This window comes from Euprymna scolopes, chromosome 8 (genome assembly GCF_053919585.1).
Source record: "Euprymna scolopes isolate OS-2025 chromosome 8, ASM5391958v1, whole genome shotgun sequence".
Lineage (NCBI taxonomy): Eukaryota > Metazoa > Mollusca > Cephalopoda > Sepiida > Sepiolidae > Euprymna > Euprymna scolopes.
This window is the reverse complement of record NC_136489.1, coordinates 43062176-43080983: the sequence shown is the minus strand read 5'-3', so window position 1 is coordinate 43080983 and position 18808 is coordinate 43062176. Positions and strand designations below refer to the sequence as shown.

General features: G+C 35.4%; 1 protein-coding gene across 1 annotated transcript in view; it reads right to left on the bottom strand.

Annotated features, from left to right (window-relative positions):
• LOC145283535 (poly [ADP-ribose] polymerase tankyrase-1-like) overlaps window positions 1–18808 on the bottom strand; it is a 168095-nt gene that overhangs the window by 82556 nt on the left and 66731 nt on the right. Inside the window, exon 4 of the mRNA XM_080132406.1 lies at window positions 375–487. Within this exon, the coding sequence (XP_079988532.1) occupies window positions 375–487 (113 nt within the window). The remainder of the gene's footprint in view (window positions 1–374; window positions 488–18808) is intronic.

Here is an 18808-nt window from a genome sequence, read left to right as displayed (position 1 = left end):
CAAAAAAAATTGTGCCTACTTTTTGATAGCTAAAATGATTCTTTATAAATTTTTTTTTTTTTTTTTTTTTGCTTTTGATTAAAACTTAATTTTCCATTACTGGTACTAATAATTAAATGATAAATATTAATTGATTTAAAACTATAAGTAAGACTATAATCTACAAATCACCCTCCCTCCTTCCTACAAATGTATTTTTAAGCTAGCACATATTACATGGGTTTTTACAGTAATAAAAAACAAAACAAAAAAAAACTCTATAGCTTACTATTTAAAGGTTATAAAAGAATCAGAATCAGTAATTATATATCGTAATCAGGAAAAATATCAAAACTGTCGTCCCACCACAAATCTAAATAAGCAAAGTAATTTACCTTTCGGCCATCACTGGCGTGACAGTTAACATTTAAGGGTGTGAGTAAAGCCATCATTTTCTCTTCGTTGCCACTTCGTGCAGATTCTAAAAGTTCATCCTTTTTGTAATCTCCTGAAAAACAAAAAAATATTTCAATAAAGAATTAGTAAAAAAAAAAAAAAGATTTTTTCTTATACAAGCTATGCATATCATCATCATCATATTCAATTTAACATCCATTTTACATAAAGGTATGTGGTCAACAGCTTTTCAAAACTGACTTCAAAACTAATCTATCACTAGCCAAGTCTTAATTTATCCATCTTTCTAGGAGAGTAGAAAGTGGACGCTGGGTTTACGTTCTGCAGCCTCGTAACTCCTGCTTCCCTTATTTTGTCCTTTAGTCCTCATATTCCATCAGCAAGGTTTCTGACAAAAGTGGAAAGAGTTGCTGTTTTCTGGGTGAAATTTATCCATCTCACATTTATCGTTGGTTATTTTTTACCTTCAAGTAATATTTTTTAAGCTCCATCATCTACCAAGTGGCTTCATGCCTTGTCTGGAGGAATGTGCATAAAAAAATTTTTTGAAAAAAAAAAAAAAAAAAAAAAAAAAAAAAAAAAATGAAAAAATGAAAAACAAAAATGTGAAGAAAAAGTGAAAAAAAAAAATCATCCTTATCATTTCCTTCCACACTTTCCTTGGAGTTCCCCTGTTAACTAACCCTGTTACCTCAACTGATCTACATTTAACCTAAGAACTGCCAAACTTTCTTTTAATGTGACCATACCATCAAGTCTCCTCTTCTTCACACATCTCCTATACTGTTCAAATTTAATCAACCTCTGAGGTCATCAGATATAAGCCTGTCTTTACAACTCGCATTATATATTCATCTTATTCTCAAATCATTTTTCTCGCTGCAAAGCATGTCCTTAACCCTCATTGGTCAGATTTCACCTCCATACCTTAACCATCAAATTATTTGAAACAAGCTGAGCATGCAGGGTCCACCTCCACAAGTGAAAAATTTAATTTTACCATGACTAATGTTTGTGCAAAATTTTTGAAAAAATCCAAGATATGATTAGAGAGAAAAGTGCGAACAAACAAACGGATGAACAGGAGTGAATTACTAGGTCCTGGGGGGGGGGGGGCAATAATTTCATTTGAGTCAGTTCTATATTTAGAATATAATGGACACTATTTTCATGGAAATGTTAATAAACTCCTATGCTGCATGTTATTGGTTTTCTGTCAAAAAAAAAAAAAAAAAAAAAAAAAAATTTGTGTGCTATCTGGCAAAATATCAGTTTCATCAAAACATTTTTGTTGATTTAATATATTCTTCATCCTGTGGAATTTTCACGGATCCTGTTAGTTGTTATTATCCAGAGTACAATACTCATTTTGGTTATTTTCATGTTTCAGCCCATAAAGAGATTAGAGGTCATATCAACCGAAATGTTGTAAAAATAACCAAGACAAGCATTATAGTCCGAATAATTCAAATAATATGATAGATTTTGTTCTGCAGTATACGGAGAAAATGTTTGATAATGACAGTGTTTTGCTAAAATTCTGAAAGTTTGAATTGAAATCCTTGCAAAAATTACACAAACTGTGTCCAAAAAGATAATTAAAAATTTACGATGCACAAATATAATTAAGGACATTTTGCCAATTTTCATTCCAAAGCTGCTGGTGTTCCCTGTCACCATGTAAACGCATGCAGTACTGCACATTTGGGTGTGCAATTGCAGTGCATGCAGACAGACCATTGATAGAAAAAAAATATCTGGCTCACGATTTAACAACAACAACTTTTATTTCTCTTCTCGGGGAAAAAGTTATTTAAATGGTGGTTATGCTGAGAAATAAACCCACTTGAAGTCAGAGAAAAATTAATGTCTGCTCTAGATAAGAGATCTGCGTGGTCAATAAGTTTTTATGTCCAATGATAAAACAGTTTAGCCTTTTCATGTGGGCTGGCTGTGTTGTCTATTCTAAATGACACTAGTAACTATTTGGTCAGAGAGGGTCACTTTGGATTCTGTGGGTTTCAGGGACAAATGGGCCTTAAGTTGATGGACTGTTTGTATTCATTTGGACTTGTTTTTTTATTCGGATGGGTTCAGAATCTTTGTAAGTTTTTCATTTTTTCTCAAAATAAAATATTGTTACGTCTATGATATTATCAGCATCCCCCATTTTTAGTGTTTTTACCTAAAATGCATTTATTTGAGGTCTCATTATACTGCACAAACACCAAGGACTCTTCCTGCAAAGAAAACCATACCCCAAGTATAAAACAAGTGTAATATAAATAGAGAGAGCCCACCTTCTTTCCAGCAGCCGTAGCATTGAGATCATTGCTAAGGCTGCTGCAAAGAAGTTACTTACACCTGAAAGTATCATGTACCTCTACAAAGCCACCATTCGCCCATGTATGGAGTACTGCTGTCACATTTGGGCTGGTACATCTGCTACTAGTCTCTCACTCCTGGACAGGGACCAAAAGAGAGTCACCAACCTAATAGGTCCTGAATTGTCATCTAAACTTCAGCCCCTGTCCCACCGACAAAATGTTGCATCCCTCTGCCTGTTTTACAAGTATTTTAATGGTGGATGCTCTGACGAACTACAAGCACTTGTAACCCCCCCCCATCAGTGAAAATACCTCCGACAAACCCGACAAGCAGCAAAGTTCCATCCCTACACAATTGAGATCCCTAGATGTAAGAAAGCCTTTTACTCTAATAGCTTCTTCCCCAGAACGGCAGGACTTTTGAATTCTCTTCCGGTTTCCTGCTTCCCCAAGTGTACTAACGTGCAGAAGTTCAAGTGTAATGTGAATACACATCTTGCTGCTAAACTCCCTACATAGTACCCCTGGAACTTAGGTCCCTGATAGTAGCCCCTTACATCAAAGTGGCAATATGCCTTGTTTCGGGTAAAAATGTAATTAAAAAAAAAAAAAAAAAAAAAAAATATCACGTTACTTTTCTCCCGCATTAAGTGGGAGAGAAAAGAAAGTATGACAAAATATGAGAGGAAATAGATTTATTGGAACAACAAAGGTATAGGAAATGGGGTTGGTGGAAAGACAATTGATAGGAAGTTGTTCACCAAGGGAATACAAAAGGAAGATGAGGGATTGTTAGCCAAGGTGTAATGATGATTGGGACAAATGTCAAAATATTTTAGACGTAGTTTTAGGAGTGTTAATGAGTTGAAGACAGTCAGGGTTGAAGAAAGTTTTGAGTTAGACAGTTGAACGGAGGTTGTGGCTTGGACAAGATAGAGAGATCTTTAGAGGAGGGGATGCTGATAGTATCACAGAAACAAATTGCTCTACCGCTGATGAACACAGCCTCAACAATAGATGGAAATGTGGACTTTAGCATTTAAAGGGTTGATGGTTTCACATGCACACACAGAGCTGAAAGAGAGAAACAGACAAAATACCAAGGTCTCATGTATGACATGAAAAGAAACTGGAATCTTGGAGAGATATCAATCATACCAGTTATTATAGGTGCTACAGGACTTATGAAGAAGAACCTGAAGTCCTACCTAACTGATATTTCTGGTGAACCAAGTGCAAGAGAAATCCAGACAATTGCACTTAAGGGAACAATGAGGATACTAAAAAGAGCTCTCGGCTGGTTTCAATAAAAAGTAGGGGAATGTTGGCAGCTGGTTTGGCTGCCCCATACTCAGTGTTACAATCTTCAAAGAAAGAAAATGAAAAAAAAAATCCAGAGTGCAACTGATACAGGGTGACCCAAAAAACAAAAAAACAAAAACAATCTAAATGGAGGCCATCTAGAATATATGCTGTAGAACAGAGAAAAAAGGCCAAAAACCCTAGTGTTTTGATGTGATGTTTTGAATATAATAAACTAGTTATGACCAAAGTTTCATTTCATTCGGACAAAACACTAAGAAACAGGGCCTAATTAGAGTTGGGGCCCGTTTTTTTGGGGGGTCACCCTGTATTTGCAGAATGTGTTTGTGTTTTATTTAATTTTTTAATACTTGTGAACCATGCATGCCCTCTCAACAGCATCAACGTGAATGACAGCGACACGGCCAGATGAAGGGAAAGAAGACGACAAAACTAATGTTAGGGTCAGTGGCGATATTGTCGAGCAAGGTAACACGTGCTATTACATTTGTTTTAAACTTGTAGCATGGTTTTCTTTGCAGGAAGAGTCCTTGGTGTTAATGCAGTATAACGGGATCTCAAATAAATGTATTTTAGGTAAAAACACTATTACATACTTACGTGTCATTAGAAAAATTACAAAAAATGAGGGAGTAGAAAAATAATTAAAGTAAAAATAAAATTTCTCAAATTATACCTTTTTTTTTTTTTTCCATATTTAATAATGTTGAAGACTTCTTAAAATCCAGGAAAGATAACTGCAGTCTATGATTTTGACAAAATAATTGTAATCTGCTATTTCAAAATAAATGTCAGACTGCTAATATCTGTTTTATTTTTTTGTAAAAATTAGTTCTAGCAGATCTAAATCATAATTTTGACATGACATGTAAGTACGTAATAATATTTCTACTTAAAACCTTCTATTGCAATGACATAGATCATACTAGACAAATGCCTCAAGCAAACTAGATTAACCTCTCAAAGTTTGTTGAAAGCCTATAAAACATGATAGCATGGTCCTTATTCTACATCGTGTTAACACCCCTATATCCATGATAGTATGGTTTCGTCTGGCACTCTGTAAGCCAGACATTTCTGCTGTTGAGCAGAAAGAACATGCATAGTTTAACTGCTCACAATGAACACCAGGACTCTTTTACCTTAATATTGTGACGCCCTTAACAGGACCCCAACACATAAGTCCCCAAAAAAGACAAAGGTGGCAAGTCAACAAACAAAACTAGGTCAAGGAACTACAGGAACTAGGCATTTAAAAAGAAAAAAAAAAGAAAAGCAACTGATTACTGCATTATTTTTAATAAGGGTGGATAACATAGTATCGATTCTGTTGTCATAAGATCCTATTCCCAGGAGTTATCACCTCTTTTTTGAGGGGGTGGGGGTGGAGGTAATCTTTCCAGATATTACATGCTCCGTTGAGAGAGGGGAGTGAGGGAGTGAGGGGGTGGGGGTAATGTAATACCCGTTTTGCTGTTATGAAACCATTTTCCCAGGGATTACCTTTTCCGTTTTGGGAGATAAGTGGGTTGGTGGTGTAATATCTTTTTTGTTTCTATGATACGATACTTACAGGCATTATCTTCTTCCAGAGTGAGGGGTTTATCCTTTTTGTTGGAGGGGACATTATTAGATTTATACTGTTGCCATGATACTATCTTATCGGACACTCCCTTCCTCTTTTTGAGGGATAATATTCATACCATCCTCCCAGGCATTATAACCTCCTTTTGAAGGAAAGAATCCCCATAGGCTTATTTTTTTCATTTGAGGGTGGGTAGTACTAGCAGTATACTTTCTTCACAATACATTGTTCCCAGGCATTACTTCCCTTGGCGGGGGGGGGGGCACAATATAGTATATGTTCATTTCTTATAACTCGATCCTTCCAGAATTTTTCTTTTTTTTTTTTTTGGAGGAGTGGAGAAATAGTGTATTATCTATTCTGTTGTTATGATATTCTTTTAGTCATTACCTCCTCTTTTGAGGATCAGTGTATGTAGTTCATTGACAATCATGATTCTCACAACCTAGCAAAAATATTTGATTGAAGGGGGAGGGGGGCATATATTTGCTAATTATCCTACAAAATGGAAATGGCATCTTATTCAAATTTTGTTTTGTAGTGATTTGTTTGTGTGAATACAAAGTAGACAGGACAAATGAGGTCAAGTTAAAAAGCAAACAATTTAGTTTTTTTCTCAGCCAAGTAGAAAAACTGAACCGGATTAAAAAAATCTGCCTTGTCATCAACTGAAGAGGAGGAGGAAGAGGAGTGGCATACTAGTGTGTGTGTGTGTGTGGTCTCACAAGGGCTCCCAACCGATTTCACCCTATTTACCCATGGCAACATTTCAAATATAAATTTACCCACACCATTTTGCCAAGTAAATCGCTTTTACCATAAAAGTAACTAAGATTTGATAAGTTTGCACCTTTTGCCCCCATGCTGTCAAGCAAAAAAAACGAATCATTTTTTTTCATTGAGCTGCTTGGTACTAAAATGGGTGACCATTTAAGAATACCAGGTGCTGTATGTGCTTTCCGATTATCTAGGCATTGTTTCCAGTTGTTTTGGACTTCTCCTTGCCTCTGAAATCAAGCAGTTCTGACTCAGGAGACTGTGTAACCCTTGCTTCACAATTCAGTGCATGTAAAATGATAACACACTTTCTGACCAGAAAGCGAGTTATCGGATCATCTAGTTTTCAACCACATAACCAATTTTAGTTTTTTTATTTAAAGAAAAAAATTTTTTATATTTTTTTTCTGCAGGTGTTTCCATCATTCTACTGAAGATTTTTAAATAACGTTTTTAATTTTAATAAACTATAAATGCCAACGAAGGCATATCGGAATATGGTTCTGCTTAAAAAAAAACAAAAAAAAACAAACAATGGACATAGAATAAACCAAAATTAAATACTCCCATACCTAGAAAACACATTTGTTGGTACTTTTTATGGCATATTGTTGTGGTGTTATCACCATATCGTATAGCTTAACTAACGGGCCATATATATATATATATATATGCATGTTGATACATATATCGAACTATTGTCCTCAGATCCCTTAATGCCTATTTTAATGGCTCGTGATTCGTCTAGTGTTTCTGGGTGCATGCGTGTCAAGCATATAATACACATACACATATACGTGTTTGCTGCTGAATTGAACTCAAGATGTGTTTTTATATGGTTTATTCACTCCCAGGCATCTCGCCAGCAGAAATGGACTGACCGATGATCTTTGACTTGTGGGTTCTCTATGAGACCGTCACCTCCCTCATGGAGAGACCCTTTTCACCCATCTTGCTTGTTCAGCATCTTGGATCCAACTCACTAAGCTTAACTTAGCTTACTCAAACCAGAGCATCTGACATGTTATGTCCGGTCGCTGCTTCATACTTCCGGTGTAAGTAACCAGCCTGTCAAAATGTGCCACGATTCAAATTCTCTGTTGTTTACTCCACTAGATAGATAGATAATTAACTGCTTCTACCCGGCTTTTATCTAACAATATCAAATCTTAGAGTCAATAAATAATAATAATGATAATAATAATAATAATAATAATAAATAAATAATAATGAAAACATTGGGTTATCTTGAACTTTTCAGCTCTAAGATGGCTGCCATTGAAACAACCTTATCTTAACTAATTTAATTCTAGTTTGATAACAATTTGGTTCAATTAATAATTTAATGACCAAATAATACAGTAATAATTAGATTATATTATTACAATATTGTTTGGTCATTAAATTATTAATTAAACCAAATTGTTATGAAACAAAAGCTAATTTGGTTAAGATAATGTTTTAATGGTAGCAATCTTAAAGCTGAAAAGTTAAAGATTTTGTTTTTTAATATAGAGGGGCAATTCTGGACAAGAATTGACACTAGTAGTCCAAGAAATCCAAACATGTGCATATGTAAACAATGAAGGTGGGAGAAGTTTGTAGTTTTGAGTTTTGCATAGGGAGGTCTTAATAAAGGATACAGTGAGAATGGCAAACATTGAAAAAAATTAATATGAGAATTTTGAGGGGTTCATACTTTTCCCAATGGATTTAATGCAGACAATAGCTTTGATTGAATTCGAACTCAATCAGCCAATACCATAATCAATGATGATATTCAGTAAACACTTGACTCCTATCGAAAAAAAAAAAAATTTTATATCATCTTTAGGAATTAATTACTTTTATAACAATTTGATTTAATTAATGATTTTATGAGCAAATGATACTGTAATCATTACAGTCAATGTTTACAATATCAGCATGCCGGCATGTATGACTTGAGGTGACATTCATCTAGCAGGAGTTAAGCTGGCTACTTCTGTAGAATACACAGTACCCCAGATAAAAATGCAAATCACACATGATGGTTTGCAGTAGCCACGATAGTGATGAACAGCCAGTCTCAAAATCAACAACACCGTAAACCTGTGGACCAGAGCAAGGTTCGACATTGGCTTTGATGGTGTGTAATCATGTCTCCAGCTAACCTTTTGGCAGGCGTTTTCGCCAACCTCAAAATGGTTCTGAAGTTATTGTTTCATGGATAAACTCTCCTGGAATGTGGTGCACAACATGGCCGAACCAGCAAAATCTTCTTTAAAAGAGATTGGTTGATCAGATGTTGTCATCGTAACCCTGACCTGTGGCAATGAACATTGAGCCTAGATATTTCAAGCAATCAACCTCTCCTAGAGTTTTCTCATTGAGAAGAACCATGCTTTTCTCGGAGGGTAGGAATCTTGTGGAACAGATTTTTGTTTTCATAGCATTTACCTTCATGCTAATCTTAGATGCAAAGTGGTGCTAAAGATAAATTTGGCTGTAGAGCCCTAAAGGATAATATATAAACTTAGAGATTTATTATTTTAGTTCAGCAAGAACAATGTTTTCAGAGACATGTCAAAGTTTATTAATTTTTTCACCAAATCAAAGTCAAATAAATAATGGTAGTGGTTGTGACCCAACGGATCATGGGTATGTCTAGTAGTTTTTATCTGAAAAAAAAAAATTAAGAAAATTTTTTGGTTGTACATCTGCAATTTACAATAAATAACGCAGTTTTATGATTTTTTTATATTTTGTTAAAGCTTGTTTTTAATTGATCGATGATTTGTCCACTGTTTAGGATCGTGTCTACAGCCGGCTACAGATTTTTATTTTTGACCCCCAAAATCAACAAACATTTGAGCATTCCTCTACTGGCCTGGTCTCTGTTGATTGTGGTATAATGCTGGTTCTGTGAAATTCTAGGAGGTTCACCCTTCCAGGCTTTGCCAACTCTCTATGAGAAGGGGTTAACTTATTGCTAATCGCTTGAGGCACCTTTACCGGAGAATGCTGATAGGACTGCCCAGGGCTTTGACTTCTCAATCCCAGCTTCTGACCTTGGTGTCAAAGTTCTTGCAGTGGGAGGGAACTAAATAACCTCTTACAGAGGAATATGTGAGAAGATTAAATGTCGGTTCACATTACATTTAAAGTTCTACAGCTTAGTACAGTCGGGGAAGCAAGGAGGGAACTCAAAAGCTTAGCAGTTTGAGGAAAGAACCTATTAGAGTAGAAGGCTTTCCTGTATCTAGAGACCTGTACATTACTCAGGTGAGGCTTTGTCAATTTTGTCATAAATGACACAGATGTTATCTGTGAGCTATCACTAATGATAGCTTATGTTGTTGTTGGTGATAATAATAAGGATTATATAGAAATAGATAAACTTATTTTTAGTTATGCAACAAGGATGTCTTAACATGTATGTTAAAATTTATAAATTCTTTTAATTAAATCAACATTGAATAAAAAGCGGTTGTGGCCAAATGCCTCACAGGTACACCTAGTATTTTTATGCTGAACCAGTCGAGAGATCGGCGCATGGGTATATATAGTATTATTATGCAGATGTTGACTTGAAATTTTGATCATTATAATCATTTTAAATCTAACTAGCGAGGGTTAAAAAAAAAAAAAAAGTAAGTATGAGGATTGAACACGAACCGCTGACACAAAGTTGTAAATTAAAGTGTGAGAAAAAAAAAAAGTGTGATGTTAACCATTGCCCCACCGCGAGATGCTGACGGAAACACGTTTGAATTTATTTAATTAGTTGGATTTAGCAGGTGCCTGTTTTAATGAGTTAAAGTTTGACTGCAGGATAGTATTCATTTACTGCTGAACGCTTTTTTTTCCCACCCCCAAGATGTTATAGGAAAAAGACTAACCCACATGCGGCGAGCGACAAATATTGAATATTTATCTTCCCAAAATCGAGCAAATTAAATAGACAGGCGAGCTTCGTTGTTAACTGTGAGATATTACGATTTGTATGTGATATAAAAAGTTTTAAAAAGTTGTGAACTGACTGACCGACCGCGTCTCTGAAAAAAGCCTTTTGTAGACACACAGAAAAAGCGAACACACATACATACATACATACATACATTTTCACTTTTATATTTATAGATAAATTGTTGTTTCTGCTTGACCTGTCATTCCTACTAGATTCTACGTTTTTTGGGGGTTTTTTGTTGTCGTTTAACAGAAAATATTGTTTCCATCTATAACACTGGTCTGCGATTTACTCGACTAATGAGAGTATCCATGATGATGAATGGAAGTTAAACACAGCCAGTGAGATTTGAGGACATGTGTTGCATGGAAACAATTGACATGACAAGGATATGATGGATGTGTAATTTTAAAGACAGGCTTATATCTGATAACCTAAGAAAAAGATTAAATCTGGACAATTTAGAAATATGTGCACAGGACAGAAGACTTTGTTAATATGGTCACATTGATAGTATGGATAAAAAGTTCTGGGTTAGTAGATGCAGAACAGTTGAAGTAACAAGGTCAGTTGGAAAACACGAAAAGTAGTGATAAGGAGTGATTTGTGAGGAATAAATAAAGACCTGGCCAGAGATAGGTTAGTTTGCAAATCAATTTTTAAAAGCTGTCCAACACATGCCAGCATGTAAAAACAGATGTTAAACTGATGATGATGATTACATTTAAATAATAAACTATTTCTGTCTCCATTTTCTTTTGTGATATTGTGTAGTAACATTTATAGTGTGTGCCCCACCCACACACCTTTTTTAAATCTCATTTTCACCCCCAAACAAAACATATTACCGCTTGGATGTAAAGGGCTAATATTTGAGATTCTGTCTAATTCTGTGGAGAGTTGAAGAACAAGATGTTTGTTTACATTACATTTAAACTTCTGCAGGTCAATACAGTCAGGGAAGTAGGAAACAGGAAAGGAATTCCAAAGTCGAACAGGCCAAGGGAAGAAACTAAAATAGAAGGCTTTCCAGCATCTAGGGACTTTAGCAGTGAAGAGGGGTGATTTTGATGTTTATAGAGTTAGTCAGGAGTATGTAGATCAAGCAGACAAGTCCTACAAGTTTATCAGAGCACATTCGATTAAAGTACTTGTAAAACAGACAAGGATGCAACACTTGGTAATGGGACAGGGGTTAGAGTTTGGTCGCCAGGGTTGGACTCATTAGATTTGAAATTCTTTTTTGGACCCTGACTAAGGGTAAGAGATTAGTGGTAAATGCACCAGCTAAGATGTGACACCAATACACGATGCATAGGCAAATTGTGGCTTTGTAAAGATGTATCATACTCTCTGATGTGAATTATTTTCTAGCACCATAGAGAGAGCCCACCTTCTTTGCAGCAGCCTTGGCAATGTCCTCAATATATTTGTTCCAATTCATGCTGCCTGTGAATGTAAAACCGAAGAGTTTGAAAGATGAGCTCTCAGGTAGTGTGTTATTAGCCATAGCAATCAGATTGCTTGAAGAGAAAAATGAAAAGCTAATACCCTGTACAGAGATTGAACTCTTCTTTCTTCTGTTCACTCCACATAATTTTTGCCTGGTTCAGAGGTCAGACTTTTTTTTTTTATATTACTCAAGCTCACTCTCCAATTCTCATGATTAAGTCCTGGGATTATGACTGTTGTGTTTAATACAACCCCCCTCTAATCCCTTCCTGCTCTCATCCATCGAATACATCATATTCAATAGTGTTAATGGATTGAACATATCACCTTATTACTATTTTATGGTTATTAATGTGTAAACATTTTATTTTGTTGCTTTGATATCAGTGTAAAAAAACACTGCTGTCATTTGGGTACAGAAATGACAACTAAAGTTTATGAAAAATTAGTAGGGTTACTTTTTTTTTTCACTTCCATCTCTGTAATCATTCAGTATAATAGAAAGAAAAAAGTGAGAAAAATGGGGAGGAGAGAAAAAAGGGAGGTGAAAGAAAAGGGAAATTAAAAATGTGAAAAAAAAGATATTAAAAATAGGAAAACAAGACAAAAACAACAAAAAAAAAGGGGGGGGGGAATAAAAACAAAAAACTATAAAACAAAAAATGGGAAAACATAAACGGGGGGGGGGGGCACAGGAAAAAAAAAAAAAAGAAAAGGGAGGGGGAATAGACGTTCCAACTAATTTCATCGTTAATTTTAAAATATCTACCAGTAAAAATAATAAAAAGTAATTTTATTTTTAGCCACAATACACTATTTTTGTCTGGTTCCCCAAAGGAAATATATATATATATATATATATATATATATACTATAACAAAGTTGGGCTTACAAACTAGACATCATCAGATTCAGTGTAAGTTTATCTTATGTTGTTTCTAACTTTTAGTCAGAAACAAAATTATCCTTTATACAACAAACATCTTTCTTTTATTTTGTCTTTTGCTTATCCAGCACGTGAGGGTGCTGTGGAATAATAGTACACCTGGTAGGTTTGCAACATGGAGGGAAAGACCGTTTTTTTTTTTGTGCATTCTCACCCCCTCTCCCTTTACACACCTGCTGATCAGCCATGATTCCCACGCTTCAGCCGCTAGAACGATTTTCATTGGTCAACTCCTTGTTTTCTATTGAATAGATGATACAACAACAAACTTCAGCTGAGACTGCCACATCTACAGACCCTTTCTCACAAAAGCAAAACGTTCCTAGTCTTTTTCTTTTTACTCTATTCTTATTTACATGCAAAGTGCTCAACTGAACTTTTAAATATTCACAGCAAGAACCTTTATTGCCTACTACCACTACAACAAACTTTGCTTTCTCCCTCTGTTGGCCAAACATTAAATATAATTTGGCAAAAGTGCAGTTTAGCATACCAGGGCAAATTATTCATTTTTCTTTTCCCAGTTCTCGGGTACTTGTTGTTTCCCTGTTTCTACTTTCGTTTTTTTCTCACTCACATGCCTCTATTCCAAATTCATAGCATTGGCTAACGTCAATGGACTTTTTCTTTTTTTTTTTTAAAGTTTAACCTATTTCAAACTGATATAAATTACGGCACAGTAAAAATAAATAAATTTAATCAAAAATCATTTTTCTTATTTCAAATTATTTCATCAAATAAAAATTCCATTTTTACTTGATTACTAAATCAAAAAGTTATTTTAGCAAATTACCTAACAATTTAGTAAAGAAAACTATTGTAAAAATGTAATTTAACTTGAAAATACTATGAAAAAAATATTTTTTTAATTTAGTAATCAAGTAAAAAATGGAATTTTTACTTGATTAAATAATTTAAAATAAAAATTATTTTTACTGTGAAATAATTTTTATCAGTTTGAAATAGGTTAAACTTAAAAACAAGAAAAAAAAAACGATCCTCATGTACTTTTTGTCTCCCTGTTTCAACTTTCGTAAGTCTACTAATGTCAGCCCACTGCCACGAAATCGGAATAGGGCCACATGAGCAAGAAAAAATGAAAGTAGAAACAGGGAGACAACAAGTACATGAGAACGCCTCCCCCTTTTTTAATTCTACCCTCTTTTGCACCTTTATTCACACCATTTTTTCTCCCCCCCCCTTTTTACCCCTTGCCCTTTTTTCTTTTTCTTTATTGTACTGAACCAATAAAGAGAAGAGGTCACAGATATGTCTAGTATTATTAAGCAGATATCAACTTAAAATTTTGATCATTATAAAGTTTCATATTTACTGTTCAAATCTAATAAATTGACATTTTTGTGTTTATTTTAGACGGGGGGGGGGCACCTGGCCTTGTCCAGTAGTAAAATATGCTTAAATATATTTTCATGCATATTTTGTATTCATTATTACAGAACTAGTTCTCTATTGAATATCATATTGTACCTAATATATTGTAATGATTTCAAAAGTTAAAAAAAAAAAAAAAAAAAACGACTTGGGTATGATCAGCTAGAATCAAAACTAAAACATTCAATGCTCCAACTGCCTTTTCTATCATTTGAACTATCCAGACAGACAAGAAAGATTTAAAATTAAACCACTTCAAGCTTTGAATGAATTTGCGCATATGCAAAAGTAATAGAAATACGTCGGCAAGTTGAAATGAACATTTTGCAATTATTTTTTTCTTTCCTAAGAAAGCTTTTACCATCCTTGATGTGTGATTACTATTTCCAGTTAATTTCAGTGTTACATGACCAGTTGTTTAAGAGTTTATCAGTTAAATATTTTCACACAGACACATCGTGGTGATCATCACTTCTTGACAGAAGAAGACCATCTTTCCCTTGCTTTATTGTTGAGTATTCATCCATTCCCATGTACTTTTAAAATATTTTTTTTTTGTTTTTGTTATTTCATTTAATACATTTTATAAATTTTATTATTTTTTTATTTATTTATTTTAATTTTTTATATATTTTTTAAATTATTTATCTTTTATTATATATTTTTTATATATATATTTTATATATATATATATATACACACACACATATATACATGTGGAGATGTGATCAAGATGCATCAATTTCTATCTACTGTGGAAACGAAGGTGGTTCTTCAGACCAGCCTTGCTCTTACACAGTCTGTTGCAGAGGTCACACTTTAGCTGAGATTGAGGGACGCTAACTGGTGCTACTCTACAGTGGACATTCATGATACTTCAGGCCTCCACCTGATTTACAGACCACAGAGCAAATAGAACATCTGTGCCCCGCAGTGTTTTCCCCGTCAAAGAAAGATTGATCTCCATGTGATCGCTTGTGGCTAGCTAGGTCGGCTCCAGATAAAGTCATTTTACTGCATAAATCACAGACGTGGTTCTGCATGGAAGCCTCAGACAAACCTGATATATCTAACAGACTTTTCTTCCGGATATCACGCTTCATTTTTGCATGCTCATATTTTTTCTTCTCAAAGCTATCACAGCCATGATAGATCAAGGAGCACCACTTTTTACGATCATTGGAAGCACTTTCCCTACTGGACACATCAATAGCTTTAAGATTATCTTTGATGTTGTCCTTAAAGCGTTTCCTAGGTTTATGTAGTGGACGCTTTCCTTGTTCCACAGAACAGGCGATCTCTCATCGTCCATCCTTGTCAGTTGTACAGCCCACCTCATCTGGTTGTGTATAATCAACTTATCGATACATGGTACATCAGCTCGCATGAGGACATCTATATTAGGTATAAAAGAGTTCCACCTGATGCGCAGAATGTGTCTCAGAAATTTCTGGTGCACTCTCTCCATGACTTTTATGTGTCTACCATAAGTTGTGTAGTCCTCAAAAGCCTAAAGCAGAGATGGTAAAATACAAAATTGATAGACACTGATCTTTGTATGAAGAGATATACCTCTGTCAGGCCACACTCGCTTCTCCAAGCCAACAAAAGTCTTAGCGGCACGTGGTATCCTATAGACCTCAGCATCCAGGGTTCCGTCTCTGGCAAGAGTACTACCCAAATACAAGAACGTATCAACGATGGCAAGTCTCTGGTTGTTGACAAAAATATTTGGTTCCACATACAAACTACCGGGTGGAGATGTGAACATGACCATAGTCTTCTTAAGACTAATAGTAAGCCCAAAAGACACACATGCCCCTGAAAACAGATCCATGATACCCTGTATATCTCTCTCAATATGGGCCACAAGATGGGCGTCAACTGCATAAAGCAATTCACAAACTAGGTGCTGAAAGATCCTTGTAGAAGCATGAAAACGACAAAGATCAAAGACCTTACCTGTGGTTCTGAAATGCAAATAAACACCCAGAAAACAGTTCTTAAAGGCATAGGAAAGCATAGTTGCAAAATAAATAGAAAAAAGTGTACGTGCTGGGATATCACCCTACTTCACGCCATTGTCAACTAAGATGGGTTCTGATAGACATCCATTAAAGTTCAGGCGAGCCTTCATATTAAGTATGGAGCTCCCTGAATAATCGTAGAAATTGAGGTGGGCATCCCAACTTCCCCAGAATTATCCATAGGGCATTTCTGTTCACCGTATCAAATGCCTTGGTCAAATCAACAAAAACCTCATAAAGCGGAACACTGAATTCAGTACACTTCTCCTGCAACTGCCGAGCAGAGAAGATCATGTCCGTGGTTCCTCTGCCCGGACGAAAGCCACTTTGACTTTCTGGAATGATGGATGGACAAATATACTTTAACAATCTATTGAGTAGAACTCTGGAAAATACTTTGCCAACAGCTTCCAACAAACTTATCCTATGATAACTTCCACAGTCGGTCCTGGACCCCTTTCCCTTGTAGAGTGATATAAGAATTGCATCAACCCAATCCTGATGGACAGGAACACCTGTCCAGACATCAGCGATAAGATGAAGAATTTCATGAACAAGCTTATCACCCCCAATACCATCAAACCCTGGAGCCCTCCCAACGTTCACTTCCTTGATTGCATCTCTAATTTCATTCTCAGATGGGAACACAGACATTTTATGGATAAGCTTCTGCTGTGATAAAAATTCATTGATGACATCCTCATCAACATTAGAGGGGTTGTCAAAGAGATCAGAATAATGCTCAGTCCAACGAAGGAGAATCTTGTTAGGATCCTTTATAAAGGCAATTCCATCACTTGAGAGTAGGGGAGATGTTGATGGTGTTTGAGGACCAACAGCTTTTTTTAAGCAAATGGTACATGCGTTTGAAGTCTTTACGATCAAAAGCCATCTGGATTTGGTTGGTGAGTTTAGCCCACCACTGATTCTTCAATTGGCGGAGTCACTTTTGGAGAAGACCTTTGTTTGCTTTAAGTGACTGTTGGAGGTGTTCTCGACCTTCATGCGAGGCAGACAACATTTTATGATGCAACTCATTTTTAGCACTTAAGAGTCGAGTTATTTCAGAATCATTCTCATCAAACCAATCCTGATGTTTTGATTTGCGGAAGCCAAGAACATCTACACTTATTTCATAGAGTGTATTTTTAAAATGCGCCCATGACCCATTGAAATCAATAGAATTAACTACAGATCAAAGCTTTTCACATACACTTGCACTTGGATCATCCAGCCTGGACACATCAACCGGCATGGAAATCTTAACACCACCCAACCAACACTTCCTCTTTATACAGATTTTCAACTTTCCGCATACGAAAAAGTGATCTGTGTCGCATTCAGCTCCACGTATAACACGCACACTACAGACGTCCTGCAAATCTGCCTGCCTGGAAATAATGTAATGAATCAAGTGACCTTGTTTTGAACGAGGATGGGTCCAAGTAAACCTATGGACTTCCTTGTGGCTGAAGAAAGGGTTACAGATAGCAAGGTCAACCTGAGTGCATAGATGGAGAAGATGCAGACCATTACTGTTGACCTTACTTACACCAAACTGGCCGAGTGAGTACCAGGAGTGATGATCCTTGCCAACCCTTGCATTTAAATCACCCATGAGTAAGTTCTTTTCAGATAAAGGAATACACAGACAAAAGCATCATATACCCACTGTGTACAAGAGGGAAGCGCATCCTCATAATTCTATCACTTACCACGGCTCTATGGACACATTTATCTTTAGTTGACCTTTGACAACTAAATATTTTCGTTTACTAGCCAAATAGAAAAGTTACTAGCCATACCTACATGATTTTTAGAATATGACATCTTCATTCTGTGATGAGTATGTGCAGCATAAGGAGTTTTGTATGTTTTTTAATTTTTTTTTAATAAGTGTAATTTTAAATATACAACAAATTTTATGTTGATACTTGAAGGTATAAATATTTGAATTTCCTCAGATGTTTTTAACAACCTTTGTTTAAAAAAAAAAGTACATTGTTCTATTAAACTTTTATTGTTTAAATAATTTAACTTTGTTCATTTTATATAAAAAGAAAAAAAAGTTGAAAAGATATTTTCACTCAGTAGTGAACTTTGGAAGATTGTCAGTGAAAGAAATACAATCGCCAAAAGATAAGCGTTTTATTATTTCTAGTCGCCACTTTGAAAAATCACTCGCAAATGCGACTGTTTTACCTGCTTACACACATGCATAGACACTTAGACACATACATAAATGCATACATGCATGCATTCACTGTTTTATTTATATAGAAGAGACAAGGCAATCACAGAATTAGTTCAAGTTTTGGTCCGGTTTGTATAAATTTGTGATCAGACATCTAGCTGTTAAACTCACCACAGTCTGCTATTGGACACGTGGCAACATGCCTTGTTTGTAATGAAAAAGAGTATTAAAAAAAACAAGCCGAGCATGTGAATTCCCTCTCCACAAGTGAAAAATTTACTTTCATCATGACTAATGTTTGTGCAAAATTTTTTAAAAATCCAAGGCATGGTTATTGAGAAAAGTACAAATGGATGAACGATTTGGGAAAAATTTTACCCCTATAATGCCCTCTAGAAAGGTGTGTGTGGGGGGGGGGGGGGACCAGAGTTATTCCAGAA